The 25,801-nt window shown below is 58.1% G+C and overlaps 10 protein-coding genes across 10 annotated transcripts; 7 read left to right on the plus strand and 3 right to left on the minus strand.

Annotated features, from left to right (window-relative positions):
* Nucleotides 1-737: 737 nt before the first annotated feature.
* SCHCODRAFT_01089442 (uncharacterized protein) lies at nucleotides 738-988 on the minus strand (the record flags this gene model as incomplete). The annotated part of the gene is made up of 2 exons (XM_050341003.1): nucleotides 738-900; nucleotides 957-988. Coding segments are annotated over 2 exons (195 nt in total), but the record flags the coding sequence as incomplete, so codon positions are not given.
* A 261-nt stretch (nucleotides 989-1,249) lies between these two features.
* SCHCODRAFT_02495681 (uncharacterized protein) lies at nucleotides 1,250-2,188 on the plus strand (the record flags this gene model as incomplete). Its single annotated transcript, XM_050343027.1, has 1 exon — nucleotides 1,250-2,188. A coding segment is annotated over one exon (939 nt), but the record flags the coding sequence as incomplete, so codon positions are not given.
* A 1,070-nt stretch (nucleotides 2,189-3,258) lies between these two features.
* Nucleotides 3,259-11,714, plus strand: SCHCODRAFT_02496126 (uncharacterized protein; the record flags this gene model as incomplete). Its single annotated transcript, XM_003032913.2, has 3 exons — nucleotides 3,259-6,604; nucleotides 6,680-11,630; nucleotides 11,678-11,714. The coding sequence occupies 3 exons, from the start codon at nucleotides 3,259-3,261 to the stop codon at nucleotides 11,712-11,714; spliced, it is 8,334 nt and encodes a 2,777-aa protein (XP_003032959.1).
* An 848-nt stretch (nucleotides 11,715-12,562) lies between these two features.
* On the plus strand, nucleotides 12,563-13,048 carry SCHCODRAFT_02448076 (uncharacterized protein; the record flags this gene model as incomplete). Its single annotated transcript, XM_050342543.1, has 1 exon — nucleotides 12,563-13,048. A coding segment is annotated over one exon (486 nt), but the record flags the coding sequence as incomplete, so codon positions are not given.
* A 387-nt stretch (nucleotides 13,049-13,435) lies between these two features.
* Nucleotides 13,436-13,681, plus strand: SCHCODRAFT_01045692 (uncharacterized protein; the record flags this gene model as incomplete). Its single annotated transcript, XM_050340920.1, has 1 exon — nucleotides 13,436-13,681. A coding segment is annotated over one exon (246 nt), but the record flags the coding sequence as incomplete, so codon positions are not given.
* Nucleotides 13,682-14,398: 717 nt separating this feature from the next.
* On the plus strand, nucleotides 14,399-14,608 carry SCHCODRAFT_02463045 (uncharacterized protein; the record flags this gene model as incomplete). The annotated part of the gene is made up of 1 exon (XM_050342630.1): nucleotides 14,399-14,608. A coding segment is annotated over one exon (210 nt), but the record flags the coding sequence as incomplete, so codon positions are not given.
* A 489-nt stretch (nucleotides 14,609-15,097) lies between these two features.
* SCHCODRAFT_02451504 (uncharacterized protein) lies at nucleotides 15,098-15,646 on the plus strand (the record flags this gene model as incomplete). Its single annotated transcript, XM_050342557.1, has 1 exon — nucleotides 15,098-15,646. A coding segment is annotated over one exon (549 nt), but the record flags the coding sequence as incomplete, so codon positions are not given.
* A 207-nt stretch (nucleotides 15,647-15,853) lies between these two features.
* On the plus strand, nucleotides 15,854-17,007 carry SCHCODRAFT_02497205 (uncharacterized protein; the record flags this gene model as incomplete). The annotated part of the gene is made up of 2 exons (XM_003032914.2): nucleotides 15,854-16,052; nucleotides 16,103-17,007. The coding sequence occupies 2 exons, from the start codon at nucleotides 15,854-15,856 to the stop codon at nucleotides 17,005-17,007; spliced, it is 1,104 nt and encodes a 367-aa protein (XP_003032960.1).
* A 2,262-nt stretch (nucleotides 17,008-19,269) lies between these two features.
* SCHCODRAFT_02494173 (uncharacterized protein) lies at nucleotides 19,270-23,784 on the minus strand (the record flags this gene model as incomplete). Its single annotated transcript, XM_003033484.1, has 13 exons — nucleotides 19,270-20,049; nucleotides 20,100-20,251; nucleotides 20,302-20,320; nucleotides 20,434-20,572; nucleotides 20,692-20,752; nucleotides 21,079-21,763; nucleotides 21,814-21,965; nucleotides 22,016-22,097; nucleotides 22,149-22,277; nucleotides 22,677-23,276; nucleotides 23,328-23,479; nucleotides 23,528-23,609; nucleotides 23,662-23,784. 13 exons carry the CDS (start codon nucleotides 23,782-23,784, stop codon nucleotides 19,270-19,272), a joined length of 3,156 nt encoding a protein of 1,051 aa, XP_003033530.1.
* Nucleotides 23,785-24,477: 693 nt separating this feature from the next.
* Nucleotides 24,478-25,740, minus strand: SCHCODRAFT_02746994 (uncharacterized protein; the record flags this gene model as incomplete). The annotated part of the gene is made up of 4 exons (XM_003033485.2): nucleotides 24,478-25,245; nucleotides 25,294-25,442; nucleotides 25,492-25,573; nucleotides 25,624-25,740. 4 exons carry the CDS (start codon nucleotides 25,738-25,740, stop codon nucleotides 24,478-24,480), a joined length of 1,116 nt encoding a protein of 371 aa, XP_003033531.1.
* Between the last annotated feature and the right edge of the window lie 61 nt (nucleotides 25,741-25,801).

Below are 25,801 nucleotides of genomic sequence, written 5' to 3' on the forward strand. Positions count from 1 at the left end.
TGGGATTTCAACCCGGGGTATGACAATTGTCAAGCGGGTTTAAACCCGGCCTACTGCACAAGGTGCCTTAGCGAGCTACGTTGCTGATGCACGATGCCGCTTTGTGTGTAGTGGTCGCTGTCGTCCCCTTGCCACCGCCGCCGCTTGCCAACATGCGGCCCTCCTGCGCGGTAGCTCCCCTCGTCGGTTGAGCAACCGCTAGTGGATTGTCAAGTTGGGTGGGAGCCCACTTGCATCTCACTTGCGCGGTCACCTGGCGGCGTGCCTGCTTTGCCCCTCGGGGATATTTCCTTTTGTGTAAATCATCCGTGATTTACCAAAAAGGCAAGTGTCCGTTTCCGGAAGGAGTTTCCCATACTCCACCGGGTGGCTTGGCATGGCACGCCCCCTGGCTGCTGCCCCTACGTCGGGTTCGGTGGGAGCTGTGTGGCATCTCTGCCGGATCGTTGGAAGGATTTGTTTGGTAACGTCTTTCTTTGGGCTGTGAGGACATCTTCTTTGTTTTTCTCCTTTTGCTTGCAGGACCTTTATACCGTTCTTCCTTCGGGTGGGAGCTTTTGTTTCTTTTGCCCCTTTTCCAGCACGGTTACTTACTTATGTATTGTTCCTGCTTGCCGTCCTCGCTGGGTGGGAGTGTCACGAGTTGGTTATTGTCCTGTACAGCTCGACTCTAGCAGTCACTCGGTCACGTCACGCGTTCACGCCTTATATACCGAGTAGTCACACTTATACACTCTTTAGTCCGTGCGTTGTCGCCTTCGGTCCGTGTCTGTGTTCGGCGTTGCCGCTGGGCGCGCCAGCCCCTCCAGCTTGCCGCTGAGGGGGGCCTCTGAGGCCCTGCCCGGGGCTTTGTACCGGGTCTGTCGCTTGCCTTCCCTCCTTGCTGCTGCCATCCGACCGCTGGGTCGTATTCGATCATCTACCGCCGACGCTCCTGCTATCCGCAACCTCCCTACCCGTCGGTCACTCTTTGCATCCACTTCTGATAGCTTCTTTCCCGCCTTTCCCGCCTTTACCGCCTTTACCGCCTTTACCTCCTTTACCTCCTACTCTTAGCCCAGACACGCATACACCCACATCCCTACGCATATACCCCACCCAGCACCCGACTTTCGCCTCACGCCCTCCACCTACACGCGCTACAACCCCCACTACACCTATCCACACAGCTCAGCCACCACTTACGCACGACACGCCCTCCGATCGCCTCACCGCCGTTCGTCTCAACGTCCTCGCCTTCTTTCCCACCATCCGCCCACGCCGCAACCAGCTATCCGCTCGTTTACTACCTAGCCCCTACCGCCCCCACTGTGCCGCCCGCGACCGGGTCCTGCTCTGGACCTCGCCCTTCGCGCTCTCCATGCAGTCGCAGTTGGACTCGTACCTACCTCTGCAGTCGCAGAGCGAGATGCTGAAGCAGGCCCTCTGCGGCCTCGAAGACAGCACGCGAGAGGGCTACGGCTCCGGCCTCCTGCACTTCCACGTCCTATGCGACTCGTTTGGCGTCCCCGAAGAGGCGCGCATGCCCGCCTCACAGGCCCTCATCTCGTCCTTCACGGCACAATTCCCTGGGATGGTCACCGACTCCGCAGTCAAGAACTTCCACTGCGGCCTCGAGCTATGGCATACGATCAACCATGCGCCGTGGCACGGCAACTCGCACCTGGTCCGCCTTGTCAAGCGCGCAGTCACCAAGGCGGGTGTCGCTCTCAAGCGACCCCCACGTCCACCCGTCTTACTTGCCCACCTCGACGCGCTACGCGACTCCCTCAACCTGGACCTCCCACGCGACGCAGCGATCTTCGCACTCGCGCTCGCTACCTTCTGGGGCTGCCGCCGCCTAGGCGAGCTCGTGCCCGAATCAGCAAAGCAGTACGACCCTACCCGCCACCTCCCGTGCGGCACCGCACGCGAGCATACGACCTTCCGCGGTTCCGACGCGCTCACCTTCCACATCCCCTGGACGAAGACCACGGGTGTCGCCGGCGGCACGCTCATACTCACCGCCTTACCCGACGATGACCCGTTATGCCCTCTCAAGGCCTACTACAACCACCTGCGCCTGTCGGTGGGCATGCCGCGCTCCGAGTCCTTCTTCGCCTACTTCCTTAACGACGGCTCGATCCGCCGCCTCACGAAGTCTGACGTCGTCGACGCTGTCAGGCAGGAGAATGGTTTGCACGACTGAAAGGGAAAATCTCGCCTTCGCGCCGCTGGAAAGCCCGGCGGTGCCGACCAGTCACGTGACACTCGGCCCGGTGCCCCCGGCCTCGGGATCTTGCGAGGAAGGACGAGTGTGTTCCCTGACGTTCGGAGAGGTTCCCAGGAGACCCCGGTACGTCCCGTAGCCACTAGATATACTGAGAAGGTTCGGTAGATAGGGTATATAAGCGCTTGAAAAAGCCAAACAATAGTAACTTGCACCTTGACCTTAGATTTACTACTTTGTGACTCATACCAAGCTTCTGAAAAGCTTGGACCCCCGTAAGACCTCAAATCAGACCCATTCCTGAGCTCCCAAGCACCGGGAAGTCTCACTTAAGCCGCCGACTCGCCGAACGCCCAAATTCCCTCGGTCACGTGCCCCTCTGCCGCCGCCGCCGCCGCCGCCGTCTCCTGCCTGCCGAACAACACGCGTGCCGTCGCGCCCCGTTCTTCTCTCTTTCCCGTCGCCGCCGCCGTCAAACGATAAGGTCGTCGCCGCGGATCGACCTTACGCCTCGCCTCCGTCCAACCGGCAAACACCGAGACGCACGAGAGTCCCTCGTGCTCAGTTTGCATTTCTTCGCCGTCATCGACCCCGCCGTTCCCCGACCCCCTCCGCTCATCGTCACCGACGACGAGCTCATTTCTCGGCGGAATACCTCCCGCGCGCACCCTATCTTGCCGGAGATTCCAAGCTCTCCCTGCCTTTCGCCCCGACTACTGATTTCCCGTCGTTCTCCTACCGCTACGTGGGTTTCAGAAATTTGAATAATCACCTTAAATTCGAATTTTGCTTTTAATCCTATCTTCCTTTTCCTCCCCCTTTTCCCCACCTCTTGCAAAACCTTACCTTGCAAGGAACCTGCGAGATCGCCCACTCTTAAGGCTTTCTCAGGGCTTTTTCTATCAAACATAGGATAGCTCGACATCAGTGGTGACCACCGCAGGGGGCTTATAAAGGTATAATCTTCAATCTATACCCCAGAACTCCTGCCTTCCCAGTCAGAAAGGTCACGTCTCCCTCCTCAGCTTCCATCTCTTGCCTCCCCCCAGATGTCCTCCCCCGAAAGTGCAAGCTATAGCCTCATCGGCGTGGATGACCCCGGCCCAAGACTAGACCCATCGAACAACCTACCCCTAACCGAAATGCACACGTATCGCGAATCGCGCGCTGACGAATCATCAGAATCCGACAACGACCTGCAGCCCTCTCTGTTCAACACGTCCCGCCTTCCGGCTGCGCCAATCGCCGAACGCGGGGAGGCGCCGCGCGTGTATGTGGCGCTGCACCCTAAGGAACAAGGTGAGCAGGATACGAGATTCCTCGCTAACCTTCCAGATAACCGACGAACGCCGGGGCGCTTCCCCTCAATGAGCGACCTCAGACGAGCTCTGCCTGGCGAAGCTACGAAGCGCGGGCAGTCTTTCGACAACCTTCCCGACCCTGTCGCCACAGCGCACGCAAATGGGGGGACCGCGGGACCGCGGCGTCTTACGGCTTTGGACCTACCCGCGCCGGGCGCACGAAATGCACCAAAAACATTTCATGGCGACTGCGAAGAAGTGGAAGGCTTTATTGACCATTACGAGAAGCTCATAAAGCTCTGCAACCTCGCTACCGGTCGCGAACGATGCCACAACATCCTGCTGTACTGTGCCCCTAGTGTATCCGAATTTATTCGTGTAACTACCAGCTACCTACGAAGCGACTGGGAAGGACTTAAGGGTGAGATATACAAGTGGTACAATGCGGAAGTCGCGCGCAAAAGGTATAAGCCTATCCACGTCGCGGAATATGTCAAGAAGCACGGTCGAGAACCCATCTACAACCTGACCCAATGGAACAAGTACTACGTAGGTTTCAAAAAGCGGTCCGGCAGGCTTGTGAGCGAAAAACTCATGTCCCCCGCAAAGGAGGCCTGGTACTTTAAGAACGGGATACACGCAGACCTCTGGGAGAAGATCTACGCGACGCTGTCCTCCTTAGACCCTCTACACGATCCCGCCGTCCCGTATTCCGTCGCCGACATTTGCGCAGCTGCCGATGTCAGACTCAAGCGAGAGAACTTCGATGACATGCAAGAAGATGCTGACCGTTTTGGTATCGCCCCCGAAGACCTGCCTAGTGACTCAGAGGAAGGATCCGAACCGGACAGCGAGTCTGACTACTCAGAGCGTGAATACCGACGACGGAGGCGTGAGAAGAGACGCAAAGCGGAGCGAAAGCATCGAAAGCACCGGAGTGAACCGACGCGAAAAGACAGGGTCACGGGCCCACCCGAGGAAGTCTCTACTCTCGTCCGGCAGCTCAACCGCCTTCGCACTGAGGAACCATCGTATCCTGTCATAGTACTACGCGATGGTCAGCGTGCGGAAGGAAGAGAAAGTCACGCATACGCACCGGCTTTGGCCTCCCAAGTCCGATTTGCCAACACCGACTCTCTGATGCGCCCCCCGTATTCCTTACCACCCGCAATATCGCGCGCCCCGCCACCCCACATGAACGGGGAATATCAACCCAGACCACCACCAATGCCTCTCGAGCAGACCTGCTTTGGTTGCCGAAGGCCGGGGCATCGAGTGCGAGAATGCGAGGACTTGAATCGTTTAATTCGGGAAAATCGAGCGAAGCGAGACCCAAATACTAATCGGATAGTCCTTGCGAACGACGCACCAGTACGCACGTATCAGGGAGAAAGTCTCGTGCAGGCTATCACCCGGATGACGGGCAGCGAACCCCCGAGGCCGACAAGCCTGTACGCGGAAGCGCACGAGCGAATGGGAAACGGCGCGCGGGCCTACTATGCGACGGTGAGAAAAACGGAAGAAGACGTGTCAGAAGACGAAGCCCGGTACTCACGAGACATCAATGCTCAAGCCCTCCTGTCCGCATACGATTTGGCCGCGGAAACAGACGAAGAGTTGGAAAGCAGCGAAGAGGAGGATAACCGCGAGGAGGAAGGGGAGGCTGAAGAAGAGGGAAAATGGATAGAGGACGAGAAAGGTCAGGTATACCGCGTCATCAGGGCGAGCATGCCGGCAACAAGGAACGACAGGTCAGCAGTAGGTCATCGAAAAGAGTTCATGAACGAACCCGTGAGACGGCCAGGACTCCGAGCACCTGCGCCGCGGCAGACGGTTCCCAGCAAGTATCGCGAGTTCAAGAAAAGTGACGCCAATCGAGCCGCCCCACCGGGAAATGAGCGGAAGGAGCGAGACGCGGGATGGCCGACGCGTCAGTCGAGGGCTTCCATTATTCCTGGGCTAAAGGAAGGAGATAAGCAGGTCCGCCTGGGAAACGAGGAACTGGGGGTAAATGATGAAGGGGTAACGCGGTTACCTGCGCCACAAAACGCTCCCCCTCCGCCTGAATCCCTGCATGAGAAGCCCCCGCGAGGCACCCTACCGGGCCCGAATCCATTTGAACTCCTTCCACCTCTCCATCCCGTAAATGCCCGTCGTCCGCGAGTACGCCCCGAGGAGGGAGGCGTCACAATAAAGAACAGTCAAGACCTACCCGCTCGTTCGCACGCGCAAACAGACGGTGCCTTCGAGCCAAGTGAGGATGCGGCTGCGCGTGGACGTGGGCCGGCTCGAATCGCCCCCATTACGCACGAAACGAACCCAAAGGAGGTAGTGGACAAGGTATTAGGACAGCCCATAACGCTCACCCTAAGAGAAGTGATAGGCGTATCGTCTAAGCAGGTCCAGCGGGAATTTCAGGAGGTAATGCGCCCGAAAAGTCTAGTGCGCTTGCCGACCGGAGGAGCCGCGGCCGTGAACATAGCAGGCACAAGCCTAGAGACCCCCAGCGGTCCAGAAGTGTACGCGGCGCAGATTGACGAGGACAACCTCATCCGGTTGGACTTGTTATGTGAAGGGACTCCTGTCAAAGCCATCATCGACACGGGTTCTCAGCTCAATGTGATGCGGGAAAGTCTGGCTCAGAAGATATTGGCAGGCATGCCTCTGGACACAGCGGGGGCATTGACAATGAACGACGCGAATGGGGGTGAAGGATATATTTCAGGAGTAATGAGCCAGATAAGCCTCGAACTAGGACCCATACGTACCAAGACCGATATATATCTGGGCGCCAAAGTACCCTTTGATCTGCTTCTTGGACGCCCGTGGCAACGCGGAAACAAAATCTCCATCGACGAGAGGGATGAGGGAACCTACCTTATCTTCCGTGACCAAGAAACCGGCGCGAAAAGGTACGAGCTTCGGGTTCCCAGACATCCCAAGGTCCGAAAAGGGGACAAGAAACCCCCAGCCGCCATGCTATTGGCGCGTGCGCCGCCCTATAAGGAAGAAGGCAGCATGGGGAAGGACGATAAGCAGGCGTTGATGGGCAGAGATGCATTCTACGTCACGTCACATCAGATCACACCCGCGTGTTCGGAAGCAAACTGACATCCCCAAAAAGAGGATAAGGTTCAATCAGAGCGTGCTAGTACTCAATGGCATGAAGGGCGGCCGCAAGGCGTCTTTCCCTCCACCACGAACCGAGCCTCTCTCCCTCTGCTCATCCTCTTTTCCCTGCTCCTGGTTTATTTGAATGCCTACTCCCTCTGTGCTATCTCGAGCAACGCGTCATCCCTCCGAAATGCGGGTTTCGTGGACTATAAAAGCAAGGACGAGAGGCTCGACAAAAGCATCTTCCCCGCTTCTCCAACTTGCTCGCTGAGTCCTACGCTTAACACGAACAAGACTTCCCACCTGTTGTCGTTCCCAGCACGACTGATGACCCCCTCGAGCGCTCCTCCGGAGGCGCCATCCCCATCCTTCCCGCACCTACCCCCAATTCTTTCCATATCCGCCACTGTCATTCCCGCGAACGAGTTCCCGGACGCGCAGGGGCAAGCACCTGCACATCTCGAGCCTCCCATCAATGGAACGCTGGACGCCCCCACCCAGATCGGAGAGACCACCCGAAGGCTCGACGAAGCTGCTGCCCGGGGCGAATTTCCCGGCAGGCTATTCGTCTTTTCAGGGAGAGGAGCCTCGCTGGGCGGTGGACGGGACCGTCACGGGCGCTACGCGCATGATGTGGCCATTCCAAGTGGTGAGTTCTGCTCTCCAGTCCTTCTCAACGCGAACCTGAACGGGCTTCAAGCCACCTGCATGTCGTCGGATCCAAACGGGCGTCACTCCACCACCATGGAGGACGTCTTCATTCGTTGTTTCACGCAGACCGCGCCCTCCGTCTCCAACGATCCTCTACTCGAGCCCGGATCCAATGGGATCAACAGCCACCCACCCACTGTGGAGGAACTCCAGCGGATCCTTCCCCAGCGCGACGACTCTAACGACCCCTCCCTCATTCACTGCAACGTGCCGGTGGTCACAGACACCGGTCGTGTACCAGCCCGTCCCTTCACCCCTATATACGGCGCCAGTTCCCTTCCTCCCTACTACGCGCCCAGGATGTGGTCGGGAGCCGACGCACAGCGCCCCGGCGCCATGGGCGATGTCAATGGTTACACCGCCATCGAGCAGAGCGTCCTCAACCACCGCCTCGTCCAGGGCATTGACCCCGCACGTACGATGGGCACCCAACCTGACGATCGTTCCGCCGCCGACGCCTTCCAGCCCGCCGTGCTCGCTGCCTTCGCCGATACGTTCGAGCTTGGGGGATCTTCTCCGGCTCGATCTACGCCCGTGCTTCCCTACCTCTCGCGAGAGGACGACCGCTATGAGCCCCTCCCCCCCCAGCTACCAGGGGACGGACGCAACCAGCACGACGTCCGGTCCGTATCACCGGTTGAGCACCGCGCCCCCGACGCCATGGTCGTCGACAGTCCCCGCTGGATACCCGGGTCGCCCGCCGACTCTGACTTCCAACGTCTCTACGAAGGACGGGTCGCGGAGGACACGCCTCCTTGGGAATGCTTTCTGCAATACCCAGAGCCGTCTCCCACGCCCGATGGTAAGTCATCCTTGATCAGCCAACTGGCGCCCCGGCTCACGAGCGTTCCAGCCGGCCCCTCAGCTCAGGTGCTCGCCGCCGTCGAGACCCCACACGGCGCGCAGGCCAATTCGGGACCAGGGGAAGTCAAGGACTCCCTCGAGGATGTCCCCCTCGCAACCAACAACTCTGACGCGCCCTACGGTCCCGCCGCCTGTGCTCGAGGCATCTCGCTCTTTGCGCCGGATGCCGGGGGTGCTGCCGGACAGCCGCAAGGCGACCTGGAGCTCTCCCCCGAGCAGCGACTCGTGCTGTTCATGCGGGCCATGCCTTCGCAGTCGTCATCGGGAGGCCTTTTGTTTAAGTCCCCTCCCACGACCAGCGTCACAACCGCGCACGTTGCACCCTCTGTATCCGCCACAGCAGATCTTCTCGCGCCCCTCCAGCTCAGCGACGCGCTTAACGCCGCCGCGGCCGCGCTCGCCGCCTCCGCGCAACCCGCCTCCGATGTCTCGAAGGGACTCGAGGAGGCCGCGGCAGGAAACGAGGAGGGCGTCGGGTCAACAGCAGCGCTGGATTCCGAGCCGCTTCCCTGCGCCGACACCCCGCATCCCAGCACGGGAATCTACCATCGACCCGCCAAACGGTCGAGGGGGAGTCACAATGCCGCCGATCCGGGGGCGCGGCATGGTAGCCGCTTTCGAGGAAAGGAGCGCGCCGACGCGGGAGAGCGGCTCGTTCCGTCAATCACCAACCCCTCTCCACAGAACGTCGTTCCGGTCCGCCCCCCCATCGTTCTCGACTCCGGGAAGATCCACGCCGGCAACGACGTCGAGAGCGACACAGACAACCGGAGGCGTATGGGATTCTCGCAATACTCGGGGGCTCCTCGACGGTATGTGCTTCGCACCTACGCGCTCCTCCGTCAGACCCTGATGCCCCTTAGTATACGCATCCCGACCGAACGCGGCAGGACCAGAGTGTGGACGTCGCCGGGGCCGTCGCCGCTGGGAGAACCCTCTGGATCGAAAGCCACCCCGGGGGCACTGAACGGCGATGACGGATCGACGGCCACTGAATCTGGCTCGGCGCCGCGTGATGTGGAGATGCGAGAGCTTCCCTCCTCACCGCTAGCGTCTCCTCCCATGTTCTCCGAGCTCGATCGCGCGGAATGGTCGAGCCACGAAGCCGCGCCACACCCTTTCTCCTTCGCCCTCAGCCATCCTCCACTTCCGCAAGAGGCCCGCCTGAAGGAAGAATTAGCTCCCTCTTCCCCAGATGCAGCTCCCGTGTTGTCGAGCGCCGTATATCCTGGGCTCTCGGACTACAAGGCGGAGGTCCATACTCCATCTCCCGACGACGGTATGGGTGGGGCGACAGGATCGGGGCCCGCCCCTCCTTCATGGACAGCCCGTGAGCACCATCTAGATTCCAGTCGCATCACGCATGCTGATCAGCCCGCAGAGGACGGAGACGCTGAACTCGACGCCCCTCAACCGGGACCAAGCCGTGTAGCTACCTGTGCACCCCCGCCCCCTTGGAGAGTCGTCGCCGAAGACGATGGGCGCGCGATGCCTGCGGAGGACCCAGAGGACGACGGCCTGACCGATCGGGACGCGGAGGGAGACACCGACGAGGAGACAGTTGACCGATGGGCAAGTGAGAGCGACACCAACGAGCGCGCGTCAGACATGGATGTCGACGAGAGGCGGGACCCAGACGATAGCCCTCCCCACCTAGCTCCCGAATCCAACACCGCGGAGATCAATGCGACAGCGCGGCGGCTGCGCGCCCTAGCTCGCCGCCTTCACGCGAGCGCGGCCAGAACGTTCGACGCTGCGGGCGTGGTGTACGAGGCGGCGTCCAGCCAGCTGGAACACGTGCGGATTGCAAGGGCCGTCGACGAGATGCGTGAGACCATCGCGTCCCTATTGGACGAAGAAGTTCCTGCCGCAGGAATTAACAAGAACAATCTCCTAGAGCGTCTTGAGGAGTCGGGAGCGTTCTCGGCAGCGAGCACCTCCAGTTCCAGCGACGACCATCCGCGAGGGGAGGGCGAAGTGCGGGGCGACATTACGAGCCCCTTACCAGCAACGCCCCCGCCTTCGCCATCCGATGGGTCGATGCCCGAGCTGCAGTCGCAAGAAGGCGAGCCACTGCTACCGCTGCGAGAGACGCAGGGGTGCGCTGACGAGACCCCCGCTGACCTCGCCCGCCTTCCCCATACTCCCTTTGATCCTGAGCCAGATCCAAACGACCTCGGCAGCGACAGGATTCCGGAAGGGTCGCCCCCTGACTACTCGCGTGTACAGCACGACGGAGGCTTCTCGGAAGCTCTGCATCGTACTCCCCCTCCCTCTAGTGTGCTCCTACCCGAGCCAGAGGCCATCACGGTAGGCTTCCTCCCTCGAAGAGATGAATTTATGCTCAATCACCTTCAGCTGACGCGCATCTTCCACAAAGCGCTCACGCAGGCACTCACGGCTCACAACGTCCTACACGAAGGCGAAGTCGACAGCGAGGAGGTGGAGGTCATACTCCGCGAGATCACCCGACAACTGCAAGAGGAGGCTAGTCCCATCCTACAGCTCGGGCGCCGGCGCCTCACCTACACCCCGCCGGACCTCGATCCAGCGCTGCTAGTCCAGCAATTGCAACGACACCTGGCGTCGGCAGAGGGCCAAGTCGACAGTCTCGAGGACTTCATTGTACGACGCCTCTCTCAAGTCCTGGAAGACCCCGGCTTCGACGTCGCTCTGGAGGCGGCTTCGCTCAAGACTCTCTTTCGATGCGTTGGGCTCGACGCTAGCAGTGCCGCCCTGCTCGAATGGTGGGGAAGCATCTTTCCGCAGAGCGTCTATCGCGCACCCGCCAACCTTCTCAGCGTCACTCGCGGCTCCGTCCTCCACATGCACCCGCCCCGAGACCTCACGCGTCCGAGCGTCCCCTTCGGCCTCATTGCCCCCAACAGCCCGGGACACTTGATGCACCTGCCGGACTGGGGCTTCTTCGTACGGCACGGGTGGCCGCAGATCAACGCTGCGAGAGGTTTTTTTCTCTCAATCATCGAGGTCGCGAAGACTCTAGTCTCCGCGAGGGACTGGAAGGAAGGCGTCCGCCAGCACATGCTTAACCGCACCGTGCTAGAGCCGCCGGCCAGCCCCTTCTTGTTCGTCGAAGAAGCCCAATACCTCGAGGGCGTCGCCAAGATGCTCTATCGCTACGACGAGGACCGGCTTGCAATGTTGCTGCAATGCGCCATTCGGCGGAACCTCCCCCACCTCGACGGGTATCTGCGCGGGCTCATGCGATGCGGGTATCTGGGGGGACCCGTGGAAGAGGTCTGCCGGGCGGCCAGTCAGCGGCAGGAGGAGATGGAGGAAGAGTGGAAGCGCTGGAGGCGCAGTTCGTGGGTACGGCGCTGGGCACCGCTGTGCCCAGAGAGCTCCCGCCTTCAAGAAGAGCTCGCGGACGTGATGATCGCTCTCGAGCGCGATGGGGGCGTTCCTCCTGAGTACGTGACCAGTCTGACCAGTAAAGCTCACGACTCACGCCTTGCAGGGACCCCAACGACCTCGACTTGGCTCCTCTGGAGTAGGGAAAGAACTACGAAAGATAGATCTCAATGTGTAAGTTCCGCGCTTCTGGATTTTCGACAGCTACCCTCTAACGAACCTCGCAGACTTATATTGCCGTACGACTCCCGAACGACTTTTCCTCATTCTCCGACGTTTCTATCCTTTCTTTTTCGCGTTCCCCGCGGCGCGTTTTTCCTCATCACTCGCCTTCACGGACCTTATCATTTCTTTCGCGTTCCCCGCGAGCGCAGGACGTTCGCAAGGGGCGCGCTCGCCTCCGGCACCCTTGGATTCGGTCTCCTCCTCACCCATGCCCCCTCCATTACCGTACCCGCCGTCGCCTTCAAGGGAAGCGGCACTTGTTCGTTTCGACCCATCCCCTTATGACCTCCTTTACCTCTTTATGCTTGGCGCGCTAGTCATGCTAGCGCTTCGGACTTATACGACTCAATATTGGACACGCTTGAAAGACGAAGGAAGACGTAGTGTAGATTGTACTTGCGCACAATGCCATCATTGTTATGCTGCCTCATGCGCCCGAGCACGCTCGACCCTTGACCGAATGGGCAGAACGCACGAAGAAGCAGTCGCCCGCTCACACACAGAGGAACCAGAGACTCACGAGCGACGGGAAAAGTTAGAGGAGCGGAAAGAATCCAAGGCGGTCTATTTCTTCTCCGTACAGCCTCCCGCGCAGCCTCTCACTGCGCGCATGAGGGTCGAAGAGCAGAGCGGAAGGAAGGTTCGCGAGCTAACACCTAACGACATTGCATACCTACTTTTGAACGAGGACGACGACATCATATTCTGCACTGATGAGTTCGCACAACAACCATTAGACTGCGGGAAAGCGGCTGTCCTGACCGCCTATAAGCGCGTAGACAAGAAAATCCGGCCAGTGGGAGGGGCTATTCCGGTCTCGCATCAAGTACAGCGCACTCGTCCTCCGGACGAGGAGCTATTTGCAGACCTAGAGCCCCTTCCGCGTCACCCGCCACCTTTCGAGCCAAAAGGACGGCTGACTCAAGAAAGACTTGAGAGCATGAACATTAACTCAGAAGGGTATTTACAGCCGGAGGAGGAGCGCTTGTTCGAGCAGATCCTGCAAATGAACGAGACCTCGCTAGCATTCGAGGAAAGTCAGCGGGGCACGTTGAAGGAATCGTACTTCACGCCGTACAAGTTTGCCACTATACCGCATAAAGCCTGGGAGTACAAGAATATTCCGATTCCCCCAGGGATTCACGACAAGGTAATAGAGCTACTCAAGGAGAAGATGAAAGCAGGTGTCTACGAACCAAGTCAATCGTCGTATCGATCTCGTTGGTTTTGCGTACTGAAAAAGAACGGTAAGCTGCGCCTTGTTCACGACCTACAGCCGCTTAACGCGGTATCCCTGCGCGACGCCGGGACACTTCCTATTCTTGATGACTTTGTAGAGAAATTTGCGGGGGCTGAGTGCTACTCGGTTTTTGATCTGTTCTGGGGGTTCGATGCCCGGAAAACCGACCCCAGCTGCCGACATCTCACAGCCTTCCAGTCCCCCCTAGGGTTATTGCAGCTTACCTCGATGCCCATGGGCTACACAAATTCGCCTGCCGAGTTCCAGAATAGCATGGTACACATCATAGAACCGGAAATCCCTGACAAAGCGAATATCTTCATCGACGATCTAGCGATCAAAGGCCCAACCTCGACGTACCCCGATAAGGAAGGAAATCCAGAGGTGCTAGCGGATAACCCCGGAATCAGGCGTTATGTGTGGGAACACGCGACGGACGTACACCGGATCATGCACCGAATCAAGAGCGCGGGAGCCACGTTCGCACCCAATAAGGCGCAAATCTGCCGCCCTCGGGTGATGATAGTCGGGCAAATGTGCTGCCGGGAGGGGAGACTACCTGATCAAGGGAAGCTCGACAAGATACGGAGTTGGCCGCCGCTGCGCAACCCCAAGGAGGTACGCCAGTTTCTAGGGTTATGTGGCGCCGTCCGCGTATGGATCCCGAACTACTCGTTGCTTATTCGGCCCCTAACAGAGCTCTACCGACGAGACGAGGAATTCGTATGGAACAAACGACGCCACCAAGCCTTCGAAGAAATCAAGCGGCGGGTGTCTAGCCCTCCCGCGCTGAGGCCTATCGATTACCGGTCGGATCAGCCAGTCATACTTTCAGTGGACTCCAGTAAAGAAGCGGTGGGAATGATCCTATCGCAGATCGATGAGCGTGGCAAGGAACACCCCGCCAGGTATGGGTCAATCCCGATGAGTGAGCGAGAATCCCGATATTCGCAACCGAAACTCGAGCTATTCGGACTCTATCGTGCGCTTCGACACTGGCGGATGTACCTCATAGGGGTGAAGAATTTAACGGTCAAGGTGGATGCCCAGTACATAAAAGGCATGCTCAACGACCCCGACCTACAGCCCAACGCCACTATCAACCGCTGGATTCAGGGGATCCTTCTCTTTGACTTTCGCCTAGTTCACGTCCCCGCCATCCGTTTCCGCGCTCCCGACGCCCTTTCACGCCGACCTCTGGGGGTGGGAGAAGAAGCCGTAAGCGATGATGATACCTGGCTCGATGACATAGCCCTCATTGCGACAACAGCACCCTTCCACCGATCAGTACTCTATAGTGAGGGCAGACATAAGCAACGAGGGACCGAAGCTCCGCTTTGTCTAGTAGGAACCCGTGCAGAGGACACATTACTTCACCAATACAGTGAGTTTCTCGACACGCTCGAGGCCCCACATTTTGAATCGGTCCAGAAGAAACGGCGTTTTCTCAGCAAGGCCATGGAGTTCTTCAAGCAAGGCTCCATCATGTACCGCAAGCGGAAGACCGATCCCCCTCAGCGCGTGGTGCTAGACCTGCCAGAACGAGGCACCACCATATGCCGCGCCCACGACGAACTAGGACACAAGGGGATACAGGCTACCTTTGAGCTGCTGCGGCGGCGAGTCTATTGGCCCCACTTGTACGCAGACGTAAAGCATCACGTACGGTCCTGCCACGAGTGCCAGGTGCGCAGTCTGAAACGTCTAGAACACCCTCTCACTGTTTCCATCCCAGCCACTCTATTCAGCAAAATCTACCTAGACTCAATGCACATGCCCGAGACCAAAAAGGGGCTTCGCTATATCATTGCGGCGCGGGACGACCTGTCAGGTTTCTGTGAGGCAAAGGCCCTACGGAAGCTCACATCCCGTGCAGTGGCTCATTTCCTGTGGACCCAGATTATCTGTAGATATGGTATTCCTCAGACAATCGTCTCAGACAATGGGAAGGAATTTCAAGGAGCGTTTGATAGGCTTACCACCCGCATGAATCTTCCGCTACGCCGCATCTCCCCATACAATCATCATGCCAATGGAGTAGTGGAGCGAGGTCATTTCACCCTGAGGGAAGCTATGGCTAAGTATTGCCGAGGACAGGGGGACAAGTGGCCGCAAAGTCTACCGCTAGCACTTTTTGCCGACCGAATTACCGTGAGCCGGGTTACAGGGTTCTCCCCGTATCAGCTTCTACATGGATGCGACCCTGTCCTTTCCCTGGATTTGGCAGAGGCCACGTTTCTGGTGCAAGACTTCCGCGCAGGCATGACCACCTCTGAATTGCTGGCAGCCAGAATGAGGCAGCTAGAACGCCGCCCAGAAGACCTTGCGCGCGCGGCAGCGGCCTTGCGGAAGGCACGCTTTCGATCAAAAACGCAGTTCGAGCGACGGTTCACCAAGCGATTAAGGAGAGAGGATTACCGTGAAGGGGAACTGGTACTCTTGAAGAATTCGGCAAATGAGCGACGAGTAGGGGCAGACGTAAAGATAGCAGCCCGCTACCTGGGGCCCTTCATGATAGTTAGGAAGAATCGAGGCGGGGCCTACATACTACAAGAACTGGACGGCACGGTAATAGCGGGCGGCGTGGCCCCCAGGCGACTCCTGCCATACGTGAGAAGACAGCACGGAATATTCCGAGCCAACCGTAACGGGTATCTCTCGGGATCTAGCTCCGAGAGCGACGGATCTGCCGAGGGAAAGGAAACGGATGACGAAAGCGACTAGGCCAGCAGACAAGCGCGTATATAAAGGAGGCGGAGGAGGAACGAACATGAAAAGCACCCTGCCGCCCTCGCCAACCGCGTACGGGGAACGCCGATGGAGCACGGCCCGCCTCCCGAGTTTCCTCTTGATCATTGCCGTTCCGCCATAATTCCCGAACCATCATCCCCCTCCACTCTGCTTGGCTGGCTTAGGGACGCCCCTCGTCGCGCTCGGGATCTCGGAAAAGCGGCAATGCGCAGATTTCAAGAGGTGGGATTCGCGCGGCGGACAGGAGGAGCCACGGCGGAACTGAGTACGTCCCCGAACCATAGACGTGAAAAGCCTCTTGACCCCATCCCTCAGAGGCGGCCATTGAAAGGACGCACAACCCCAATACCGGCATTCCGCCCCCGGAAGCGTTTTGCTTCCGACCCTCCATCGCCACCGAGTACCAGGACCTCTTCACTCGCGCTCCCGCCGGTCGCACGGATTTCCCGCCTCCCGATCTCTCACTCCCCGCTCCCGTCCTTGTGCGCGAAGAACCCCGCACTGAGCATCGCCTGCCCATCGACGAGCACATGCGTCTGGCCACCCCGCGTCCTACTCTCCAGCACTCTTCGTTCCACATTCCTCCCCCGCCTGGCGCGCATCACATTCCACCCTCTTGTCCGCCGACCCCGCCGGCGTCGCAGGATCACGGAAGCTCTGGAGAACGCGAGCCCGTCCCAGTATGCCGCCTAGTCCCCGCCAACTTCCTCATGCGGTTCGACGGCTTCCCGGTGCCCGAAATGCTCTTCCTATTGCAGAGTGTCGACGGCGGGCCCCCTCCTCACTTCAAGCCCCAGTACGGCACCCCTATCCCCATCCTCAGTCTCACCGACGACCCCGGCCTGCAAGAGCTCTGGCCTGTCGAGGCGATACGATTCGACCCCGCTACCCAGAGGGCTATCATCCTCGCCGCCTACGACGGCTGCGCCGTCCCGGTCCTAGTACCTTACCTTATGGCGGAAGCGCTCCCGACCCGCATGAAGGTTTGGCAAATGTTTCGGGACGAGCTAGCTGAGCTTGCGATGGCGCCGCGGCGCTACGCGCTGACCAAAGCTCAGCTCAGCCGCATGCACGAGGAGGCGCGCGCCCGGGTCATCTGGGAGGTCACGAAGCTCGTGTCCCACAAGACGGTGCCTCCGTACCAGCACCCGGCGCCAAATGACTTAGGGCTGCATGCCATTCGCCTGCTGGGGATGCATGCGCTACCCGGACCGCAGTAGGTGTCGGTCGAGCCGGAGGACGGCGCGGGAAGCCAGTAGCGCATGCCTTTTTCTGAGGATCCGTACGCGAGCTCTTGAAGATTCCCGGTACCTACTTATCCGCCTTTTGTTGACTCATCTATCCTTCTTGTCTGGACTTTCCCTGCTCCCTTATCACATCGCAGCCATACCCTCGCCTCCCTTACGCCCGTACTAGCACTAACAATCAATATATAATTCTTGGGATCTAAAGGCGTAGCGGGCGAAGATCCGATTTTCCCTTCAGGCGGCTAGCAGCGAGGACGCTGTATTGTCACGTTCCCCGCGTATGTCAGGCAGGAGAATGGTTTGCACGACTGAAAGGGAAAATCTCGCCTTCGCGCCGCTGGAAAGCCCGGCGGTGCCGACCAGTCACGTGACACTCGGCCCGGTGCCCCCGGCCTCGGGATCTTGCGAGGAAGGACGAGTGTGTTCCCTGACGTTCGGAGAGGTTCCCAGGAGACCCCGGTACGTCCCGTAGCCACTAGATATACTGAGAAGGTTCGGTAGATAGGGTATATAAGCGCTTGAAAAAGCCAAACAATAGTAACTTGCACCTTGACCTTAGATTTACTACTTTGTGACTCATACCAAGCTTCTGAAAAGCTTGGACCCCCGTAAGACCTCAAATCAGACCCATTCCTGAGCTCCCAAGCACCGGGAAGTCTCACTTAAGCCGCCGACTCGCCGAACGCCCAAATTCCCTCGGTCACGTGCCCCTCTGCCGCCGCCGCCGCCGCCGCCGTCTCCTGCCTGCCGAACAACACGCGTGCCGTCGCGCCCCGTTCTTCTCTCTTTCCCGTCGCCGCCGCCGTCAAACGATAAGGTCGTCGCCGCGGATCGACCTTACGCCTCGCCTCCGTCCAACCGGCAAACACCGAGACGCACGAGAGTCCCTCGTGCTCAGTTTGCATTTCTTCGCCGTCATCGACCCCGCCGTTCCCCGACCCCCTCCGCTCATCGTCACCGACGACGAGCTCATTTCTCGGCGGAATACCTCCCGCGCGCACCCTATCTTGCCGGAGATTCCAAGCTCTCCCTGCCTTTCGCCCCGACTACTGATTTCCCGTCGTTCTCCTACCGCTACGTGGGTTTCAGAAATTTGAATAATCACCTTAAATTCGAATTTTGCTTTTAATCCTATCTTCCTTTTCCTCCCCCTTTTCCCCACCTCTTGCAAAACCTTACCTTGCAAGGAACCTGCGAGATCGCCCACTCTTAAGGCTTTCTCAGGGCTTTTTCTATCAAACATAGGATAGCTCGACAACGCCTTCAACGGTCAGTCCCCGCACCCGCCTTCCCTCCTGCCCTCTCCCTTACCCTCTCCTCCTGCAGCGGCGGCCGCTCACGCGGGTCTAACCCTGATCCTGGGTCACAGCCTACGTATTGGTGGTAGCCTCGAATACCTCCTCGAGGGTGTTCAGATTGAGATTGTCATGCAATTAGGTGGTTGGACTTCTTCTTGTTTCCTTATTTATTGGCGCCGTCTCGACCTCGTTATCCCACAAGGCATCATTACTGCACGCGCACGCGCGCGAGTCGACGAATTCGCACGTTGTCATCCTGTAAACCCAAACGACTCCATCCTTCCCTCTTACAGACAGCATTAATACCATTCGCCTGCCCTTCCTAGCCTGAGTACATGCACAAGAGCCTTCGCACAGCTCGGTTTTGGGGCCGAAGGCCTCTGCCCACCTCGGCCTCGCGCGGCTTCGCCTTGGAGCTGCGCTCTGGCTTGGGCAGCTTCGGCCTTGGCCAATGGCGGCATTCGGCCATCGGTCTGGCTGGGGCCGCCCCGCAGTGTACTGTCGGTGAGGCCCAGCGCCGCGCGGAATCTGCCGGCCCACGCGTCACGTGCCAGTTGATCTTCCGCTCGGAGCCGGTCGGGCTTCGCCGACCCGCAACCCCCGGTTCGCAGAAACGGGGTTTCCTCGCATATCGCGCCTCCTCAGTCTCAGCCTCTGCGTACGTCCTATCTACGTACAGCAGACCTAGCGACCTCCTTCCTCTCCTCGAGGCAGACCACAGGTCTGCCCGAAGCCCCTTAGCTTGCCCGGTGATACATTGACCAAAGCACTGTTGAACAATTCGGCATGTGCCGAGGTTGTTGTTCGATCCCGACACATCCAGCGTCCATCGCCACTGGCGCGCACCTATCGAGAAACGCACTGACCTTGCCGTCATTGACGTCCCCGTACTTCAGACACTTCATGCGATGAGCTGTAGTAAGAATATATTTCCGAGTCAATAAGTATAGCTCTCCTCGTCCTCCGACAGCCTCGTTCCAAAACAAAATAAAGCCCAATCGTTACTTGTGAACTGATGGCTCGGAAATCGACCATTCTGCCGCATCCATCCCGGTTCCGCTATACGCGCTGAGCCCTGGCTCGAATCTGCCCACTTCGATGATTTGACCTTGCGGCCACGGGTGTCATGAAAGCTTGGGATAATCGACTTGGTCGTATGTCGCTCGCTCGGCTTTCGCTCCACCGTCTTGTGTTGCGGCACGCCCTTCGCCCACTCCAGGATGTGACTGCTGCTCTGCGAGGAGCAGGCGCCGGACGACGACGTGTATCCGGAGACGCGGTCCGACGAATCGGCGCCGGAGCCGATGAGTGGCCAGTAGCCGGTGGCCTCAGAACCACTCAGGCTCTCGTCGTCGTCTTCTTTCTCGGGAGAGTCGACGAACCATTGCGGGGGTTGGACATGACTGCCGGGGAGGCCCATACCCCACCCGTGTTCAAAACTCACGAGGCCAGACTCGTATGGCCCTATGTCGATAGTCGCCCAGTCGTAGCCCACGATATCCAAGACGCGTCTCGCGAAGTAGCAGATAGAAACAGGGTGGCAGTGAGTCTCCACCACCGGCCAGTCCCTATGCCACGACGGCACAGGCTTCCCGGTAACCGGGTGCATCCCGCCGTTCCAATCCTCGTCGGTTTGACTTTGCATAGGGACCTGAGCGAGTAGCTCTCGGGCACGATCCACGAGGGGGACGACGACGTAGCGGAAGGTCTTCCCGAGCTATAGGAAGATAAGAAGGCCGGCCAGACCATGACGAGCGTGTCACTCACTGCAGTCAGAGGGCGCCTTGGGGAGTCGTCTTCCTCGTCACGATCGCGATAGCCCGCTCTTTGGATGAACTCCTTGGCGTCCGCGTAGGTCTTGAGAGAGGGAAGGAGTATAAAGTCTCCGCATTCGTACAACTTCCCGAGATCCATGCGAACTTGAAGCGAAGGGTTAGCGTGCTGCTCTCGCATAGAAAAGGAGGCGCACAATAGATGTCGTTCGCAGGCTGTTCCAGATAATAGTAAAGCCCTCCTCTTTCCAAACCCCATGCCCATTCCATTCGAGCGACCTGAGGAGCCAGTAAGTTGAAGGTGTTCGGATACGAGCATCTTCGCATACCTCGATGTCAGTAGCGTCCGCCAGGTTTGTGTTCATATCGATCAGACGGAAAGCACCCAGGTTCTGGGTGACACCAGTGATAGCGCACTTTTTTCGAAAGTGGGTGTATTCGGAGGTCATGATCATGTGAGAAGTGAGGCTGGCGAGGGGAGGATGAAAGGATACTGAAGGGTCGAAGCGACACCTTTGCGCGCAGGCGCGAGGCACTGGGCTGGTTGACTACCTCGAATGAATACGCAGCTGTCGGTTGACGCTCACTATTCACCGAAGCAGATGCAGCCAAAGTTTGTGACTCTGCTACTGTTTTTGTCGTCCAACGCTGTTCGAGGAGAAAGCGAAGTGGCGAGGTTGTGGCAAAATCAAAGCCGGTCGGGACGCGGATGGCTCCGTGTTGAAGTCTTCGGCTTACGCCGAGGTTCTTGTTCGAACCGCGCCCTGGGACACTCAGCATCCACTGCCACCCGTGCGGGCATATCGACAAGCGCACTAACCTTGGCATTGTCGACGTCCCTACATTTCGCACTCTTCACACAATGATTTGGAGTAGTAAGAGTATATTTCTGAGTCAAAAAGTAAAACTCTCCTCGTCCTCTGACAGCCGTGTACCATAACAAAATAAAGCCCAGTCATTGCTCGTAAACTGACGAGTCGGAAAGCGACCCTTCTGCCGCGTCCAGTCCGGCTCTCTCTCCATTGCCCGGCCCTGGCCAGACTTGGCAAGCCTAAGCTTGCGAGCAGGGGAGGTCCGAAAGCTGGGTATGATCGGATTCGACGTTGATCGCTCGGACCACCGCACTGCCGCATGCTGCGGCAAGTCCTTCCTCCACTCTGAGATGCGGCTGCTGCTCTGCGAGACGCCGGTGCCACCTGACGACGCGTATCCGGGGACGCGACCCAACGGATCGGCGCGAGAGCGGATGAGTGGCCAGTATCCAGTTTGTTGAGACTCGGGAAGACTCTCGTCGTCATCCTCGCGCGTGGGCGAGTCGACGAACCATTGCGGAGCCGGAGGAGCCCTGCTACGCCGGCCAATACCCCACTGTTCTTCAAGGACGGTCAGGCAGGACATCCACGGCCAGATACTGATCTCCCAGCCGCGGGAAGTTGCGACGTCAAGCACCATCCTGGCGTACCAGCAAATCGACACAGGGTGACAGTGAGTTTCCACCACAGAATACTGTCTCCAATACGGGTCCATGACGGTCCCAGAGTATGGGTGGACCCCTCCGTTCCAGTCTTCGTCGGTTTGACGATGTAAGGGCAATCGGCGTGCGAGCTCCTCGGCAGCGTCGGTGATGGATATGAAGACGTAGCGAAAGACACGACCCAGCTGTGTCAAGCGTAAGCAGCGTCATAGGAGATGTCTAGGCACACACTCACCGCGGTCATGGGCCGCAGTGGAAAGCGGTCTGCTTCGTCGCGATCACTGTAGCCAGCCCGTTCTCTGAACTCCATGGCGTCTTGGAAGGTCTTGTGTGTGGGGAGAAGAACAAATTCCGCGTTGGAAAACATTTCCGCGATATCGTCTCGGACTGCGATGAGATGAGCGCCGGTCAATCCATGCAAACAAAGCAGCACGCACGAATTATATCATTGGGAGCACTGGACAGGTAATAGTCGAGACCACCTCTTTCCATGCCCCAAGACCACTCCATCCGAGCCATCTATGAGCAGGGTTGTCAATAACGCGTAGGAGGTGAAGCTTTGTCGCCCACCTCCTCGTCAGTGGCGTTGAGTAATTTATAAGGGCTAATGAGGCGAATGACACTCAGACCGGTTTTGGCTCCGGAGATAGAGCACTTCTTGTCGATGCAGACGTATTCGGAGGACATCGTGACGAGTTGCTGTTGCGTGTACCGTTGAGCGTCGCAAGTCAACATGAGGGTAAGATCACAGGAGAGGCTCCCGCTTTGACTTCATGCTGAAGTCTTCGGCATACGCCGATGTGTTGTTCGAACCGCGGCCGTTCGACATTTGTTGCCACAGCCGAACAAAATCGTACGCAGATCGGAGAGCATTGTGACCTTGAGATTGAACATCGGATCCGTGACTCAGACGCGTTTGTGGTGCAGAAGTATATTTCAATAAGTATAACTGTCCTCGTCCTCCGACAGCCTCGTTCCATAACAAAATAAAGCCCAATCGTTGCTCGTAAACTGACGGGTCGGAAATCGACCATTCTGCCGCATCCAACGCGGTTCCCTCCCCTTCGCCCACCCTTCGTGCGACTTGATCAATCTGACCTTGCGAACAGGGCCGGAGGCCCAAAAGCCAGGTATGGTGGCCTTCGATGCGGAGCAAACAGACGACTTCCTTGTCACTCTGCGCTGCGGCAGGTCCTTCATCCACTCCTGAACCCGGCTGCTGCTCTGCGAAACGCTGGTGCCACCGGACGACGCGTATCCGAGGATGCGGTTCGCCGAGGGGGTGTCGAAGCCGAGGAATGGCCAGTAGCCGGTAGCCTCCGAGCCGCTCAGGCTCTCGTCGTCGTTTTCGGGAGTGTCGATGAACCATTGAGGAACTTTTAGACACGCCCCGAAGCGGCCGATACCCCATTGCTTTTCAAGTTTGTACAGGCACAACGTCCAAGGGCAGAGAGTGAGACCCGGTCGCCGAGACGAGACGTCAAGCACTTGGCGGGCGGCATAGCAGACGGAGACGAGATGGGAATGGGTCTCTACCACTCGGAATTCCTTGACCCACGGCTCCATAGGCTCTCCGGTAACTGGGTTGACTCCACCGTTCCAGTCTTCGTCGGTCTGCTGTTGCATGGGGATTTCTTCGGCAATCTTCTGCGCCGCGTCAGAGAAGGGTATGAAGACGTAGCGGAAGACGCGACCGAGCTGAGCTTGCAGTCAGCGTCAGACTTCGGTGAAGAAGAGAGGGGCACGCACCGCCGTCAAGGGCCGCCGGGGTGAATAGTCATCCTCCTCACGATCGCAAAACCCGATGCGTCGACTGAACTCCATCGCGTCTTTGTATGTCTTGTGGGTAGGTAGGAGAATGAATTCTTCGTTTGCGAACATGTCTGCGATATTGCGCCGAACTGTAAGGAGATGAGTGCGCGTGCCGCCTCGATTACACTGTCACGTACAATAGATATCGTTGGCAGGACTACCGACATAGTAGTCGAAGCCGCCTCTTTCCAGTCCCCAGGCCCATTCCATACGGGCCATCTTCACAATGGTTTGTCAACAGATATGCTAGTTTGAGCTCATCGTCACTCACCTCTTCGTTACTGAGGTCGGCGAGATGGGTGGTAGGTTCCATGAGGTGACAGACGCCCAAGCCTGATGTGTCTCCAGTGATGGGGCACTGCCGATGAAAGTAAATGTATTCTTCAGAGGACATGATGAGCGTGTATTGTTGAGCGTTCCCTTGGCTGCGGTGGGTGATGATGGTGGCAAGATTAGAGGGAAGTCCAAGCGTCAACGACGTGACTGTGACAAACCACGCCGCAGTCACTTGATCTGTTCACACGGATATGTCATTGTCACGCGTTTGTTCTCGACCAAACGCGTGTCAACAGTTCAATTTGGCCCGATTGCACTTTGGCCAGCCTCGTGCATTCTTTCATTCTTCCTTTGTCAAGGTCGGTATCTATGCAAGTTCTCTACATCTGATCAGGTTTCAGTCATGAAAGCTAGGCACATATGGCCACAATGAGCACCTTTATAACGAGGGTGAGCGTTCCTTCAAGCCTCTGCCAATGGCCCTTCACTCCTGCGCTCAGCAGTCATCTTCGTCAAAGCCGCGCAGAGAACCAGATTGCCGGCACCCTCAGAGCGCAGTTGCCATGCGGACTGGCGCTGTAAAAACTCCGTATGCTGAAATCCGTCCAAACAGATCGCCCGAGGCCGGTAGTTCGCATGCTTGAGAATACCAAGAAATCATCGGGTAGCGGCGAGGGCCTGCACCGAGAGACAACAGCATCTTTCGATACTCAAGTAAGGGCGTGAAGCTGAGTTTTGGGACGTCATGTCCACGAAGAGATCCGAGGCGACGAGAATGAGAGCGGGCTAGCTTTGCCATTGTATGCATAGCTCAGAAAGTATAGCCATCGCCGTCCTCCGACAGCCACGTTCCAAAGCAAAACAGCGCCCAGTCGTTGCTCGTGAATTGGCGGGTCGGCAAAGGACCCTTCTGCCGCGACCACTCCGGTTCCTCCCTCGGCACGAATCCTTTGCAAACATTCGTCGACTCGATCTTGCGCGCAGGAGAGGCATAAGAGCTAGGGATAGTCGGCGTCGACGCGAGCCGAGCAGAGTGTCGCAGTAGCACCTTGCGCTGCGGTAGATCCTTAAGCCACTCCAGAACGCGACTACTTTTCTCGGAGTCGGTGATGCTGGGCAAAGATGCGCGACCAGGAATATGCTGCAAGGAGTTGGGCTTAGAGCCCAAGAGCGGCCAGTACCCACTTTGTTGAGACTCGGGGAGACTCTCGTCGTCGTCCTCTCGCATGGGTGAGTCGACGAACCATTGGGGAGCAGGAGGAGATCTGCTCCGCCGGCCGATACCCCACTTCTCTTCGAGATCGCTTAGGCAGGATGTGAAATCCCAAATATCCACAGTCCAGCCGTGCAGCATCGCTAGCCCAAATGCTATCCTCGCGAAGTAGCACATCGAGACAAGATGGCAATGGCTTTCCACCACCGGATACCGTCTGAGATGCGGGTTCATCGGCCTCCCAGTGCGTGGGTGGATTCCTCCGTTCCAGTCTTCGTCAGTTAAACTTTGCATAGGGATTCGGCGCGCAAGTTCTTCGGCAGCGTCCGTAGTTGGGATAAAGACGTAGCGAAAAACGCGACCAAGCTGTGTTAGGCGTTAGCATCAATGGGTAACGTGGGAGAGCGCACTGACCGCGGTCATGGGCCGCAGTGGCGAGCTGTCTTCGCCGCGATCACAGTAGCCTGCCTTTTCTCTGAACACCAAAGCGTCTTTGTAGGTCTTGTGTGTGGGGAGAAGAAGGAAATCTCCGTTGAGGAACATCTCCGCAATATCGTCTCGAACTAGAACGAGATAAGCAGATGTCGCTGGGTTCGTCATAATAAGACTTACGATACATATCATTGGGAGCACTGGCTAGGTAGTAGTCGAGGCCGCCTCTTTCCATACCCCAAGCCCACTCCATCCGAGCCATCTATGTGAAGGATTGTCAATAACGGGAAAAGCCAACGCGTCGACACCTACCTCTTCGTCAGTGGCATCGGCCAAGTCAGTTGAGGGGTCCATGAGGCGAATGACACTCAGGCCGGATTTGGTTCCGGAAATTGAGCATTTCCTTTCGAAGTAAACGAAATCAGGCATTGTGGTGAAGTGTCGTATTTCGGATGAGGGCCTGAGCGAACATACAGTAAGAACAAAACGA

This window comes from Schizophyllum commune, assembly GCF_000143185.2.
Source record: "Schizophyllum commune H4-8 unplaced genomic scaffold SCHCOscaffold_4, whole genome shotgun sequence".
Classification (NCBI taxonomy): domain Eukaryota; kingdom Fungi; phylum Basidiomycota; class Agaricomycetes; order Agaricales; family Schizophyllaceae; genus Schizophyllum; species Schizophyllum commune.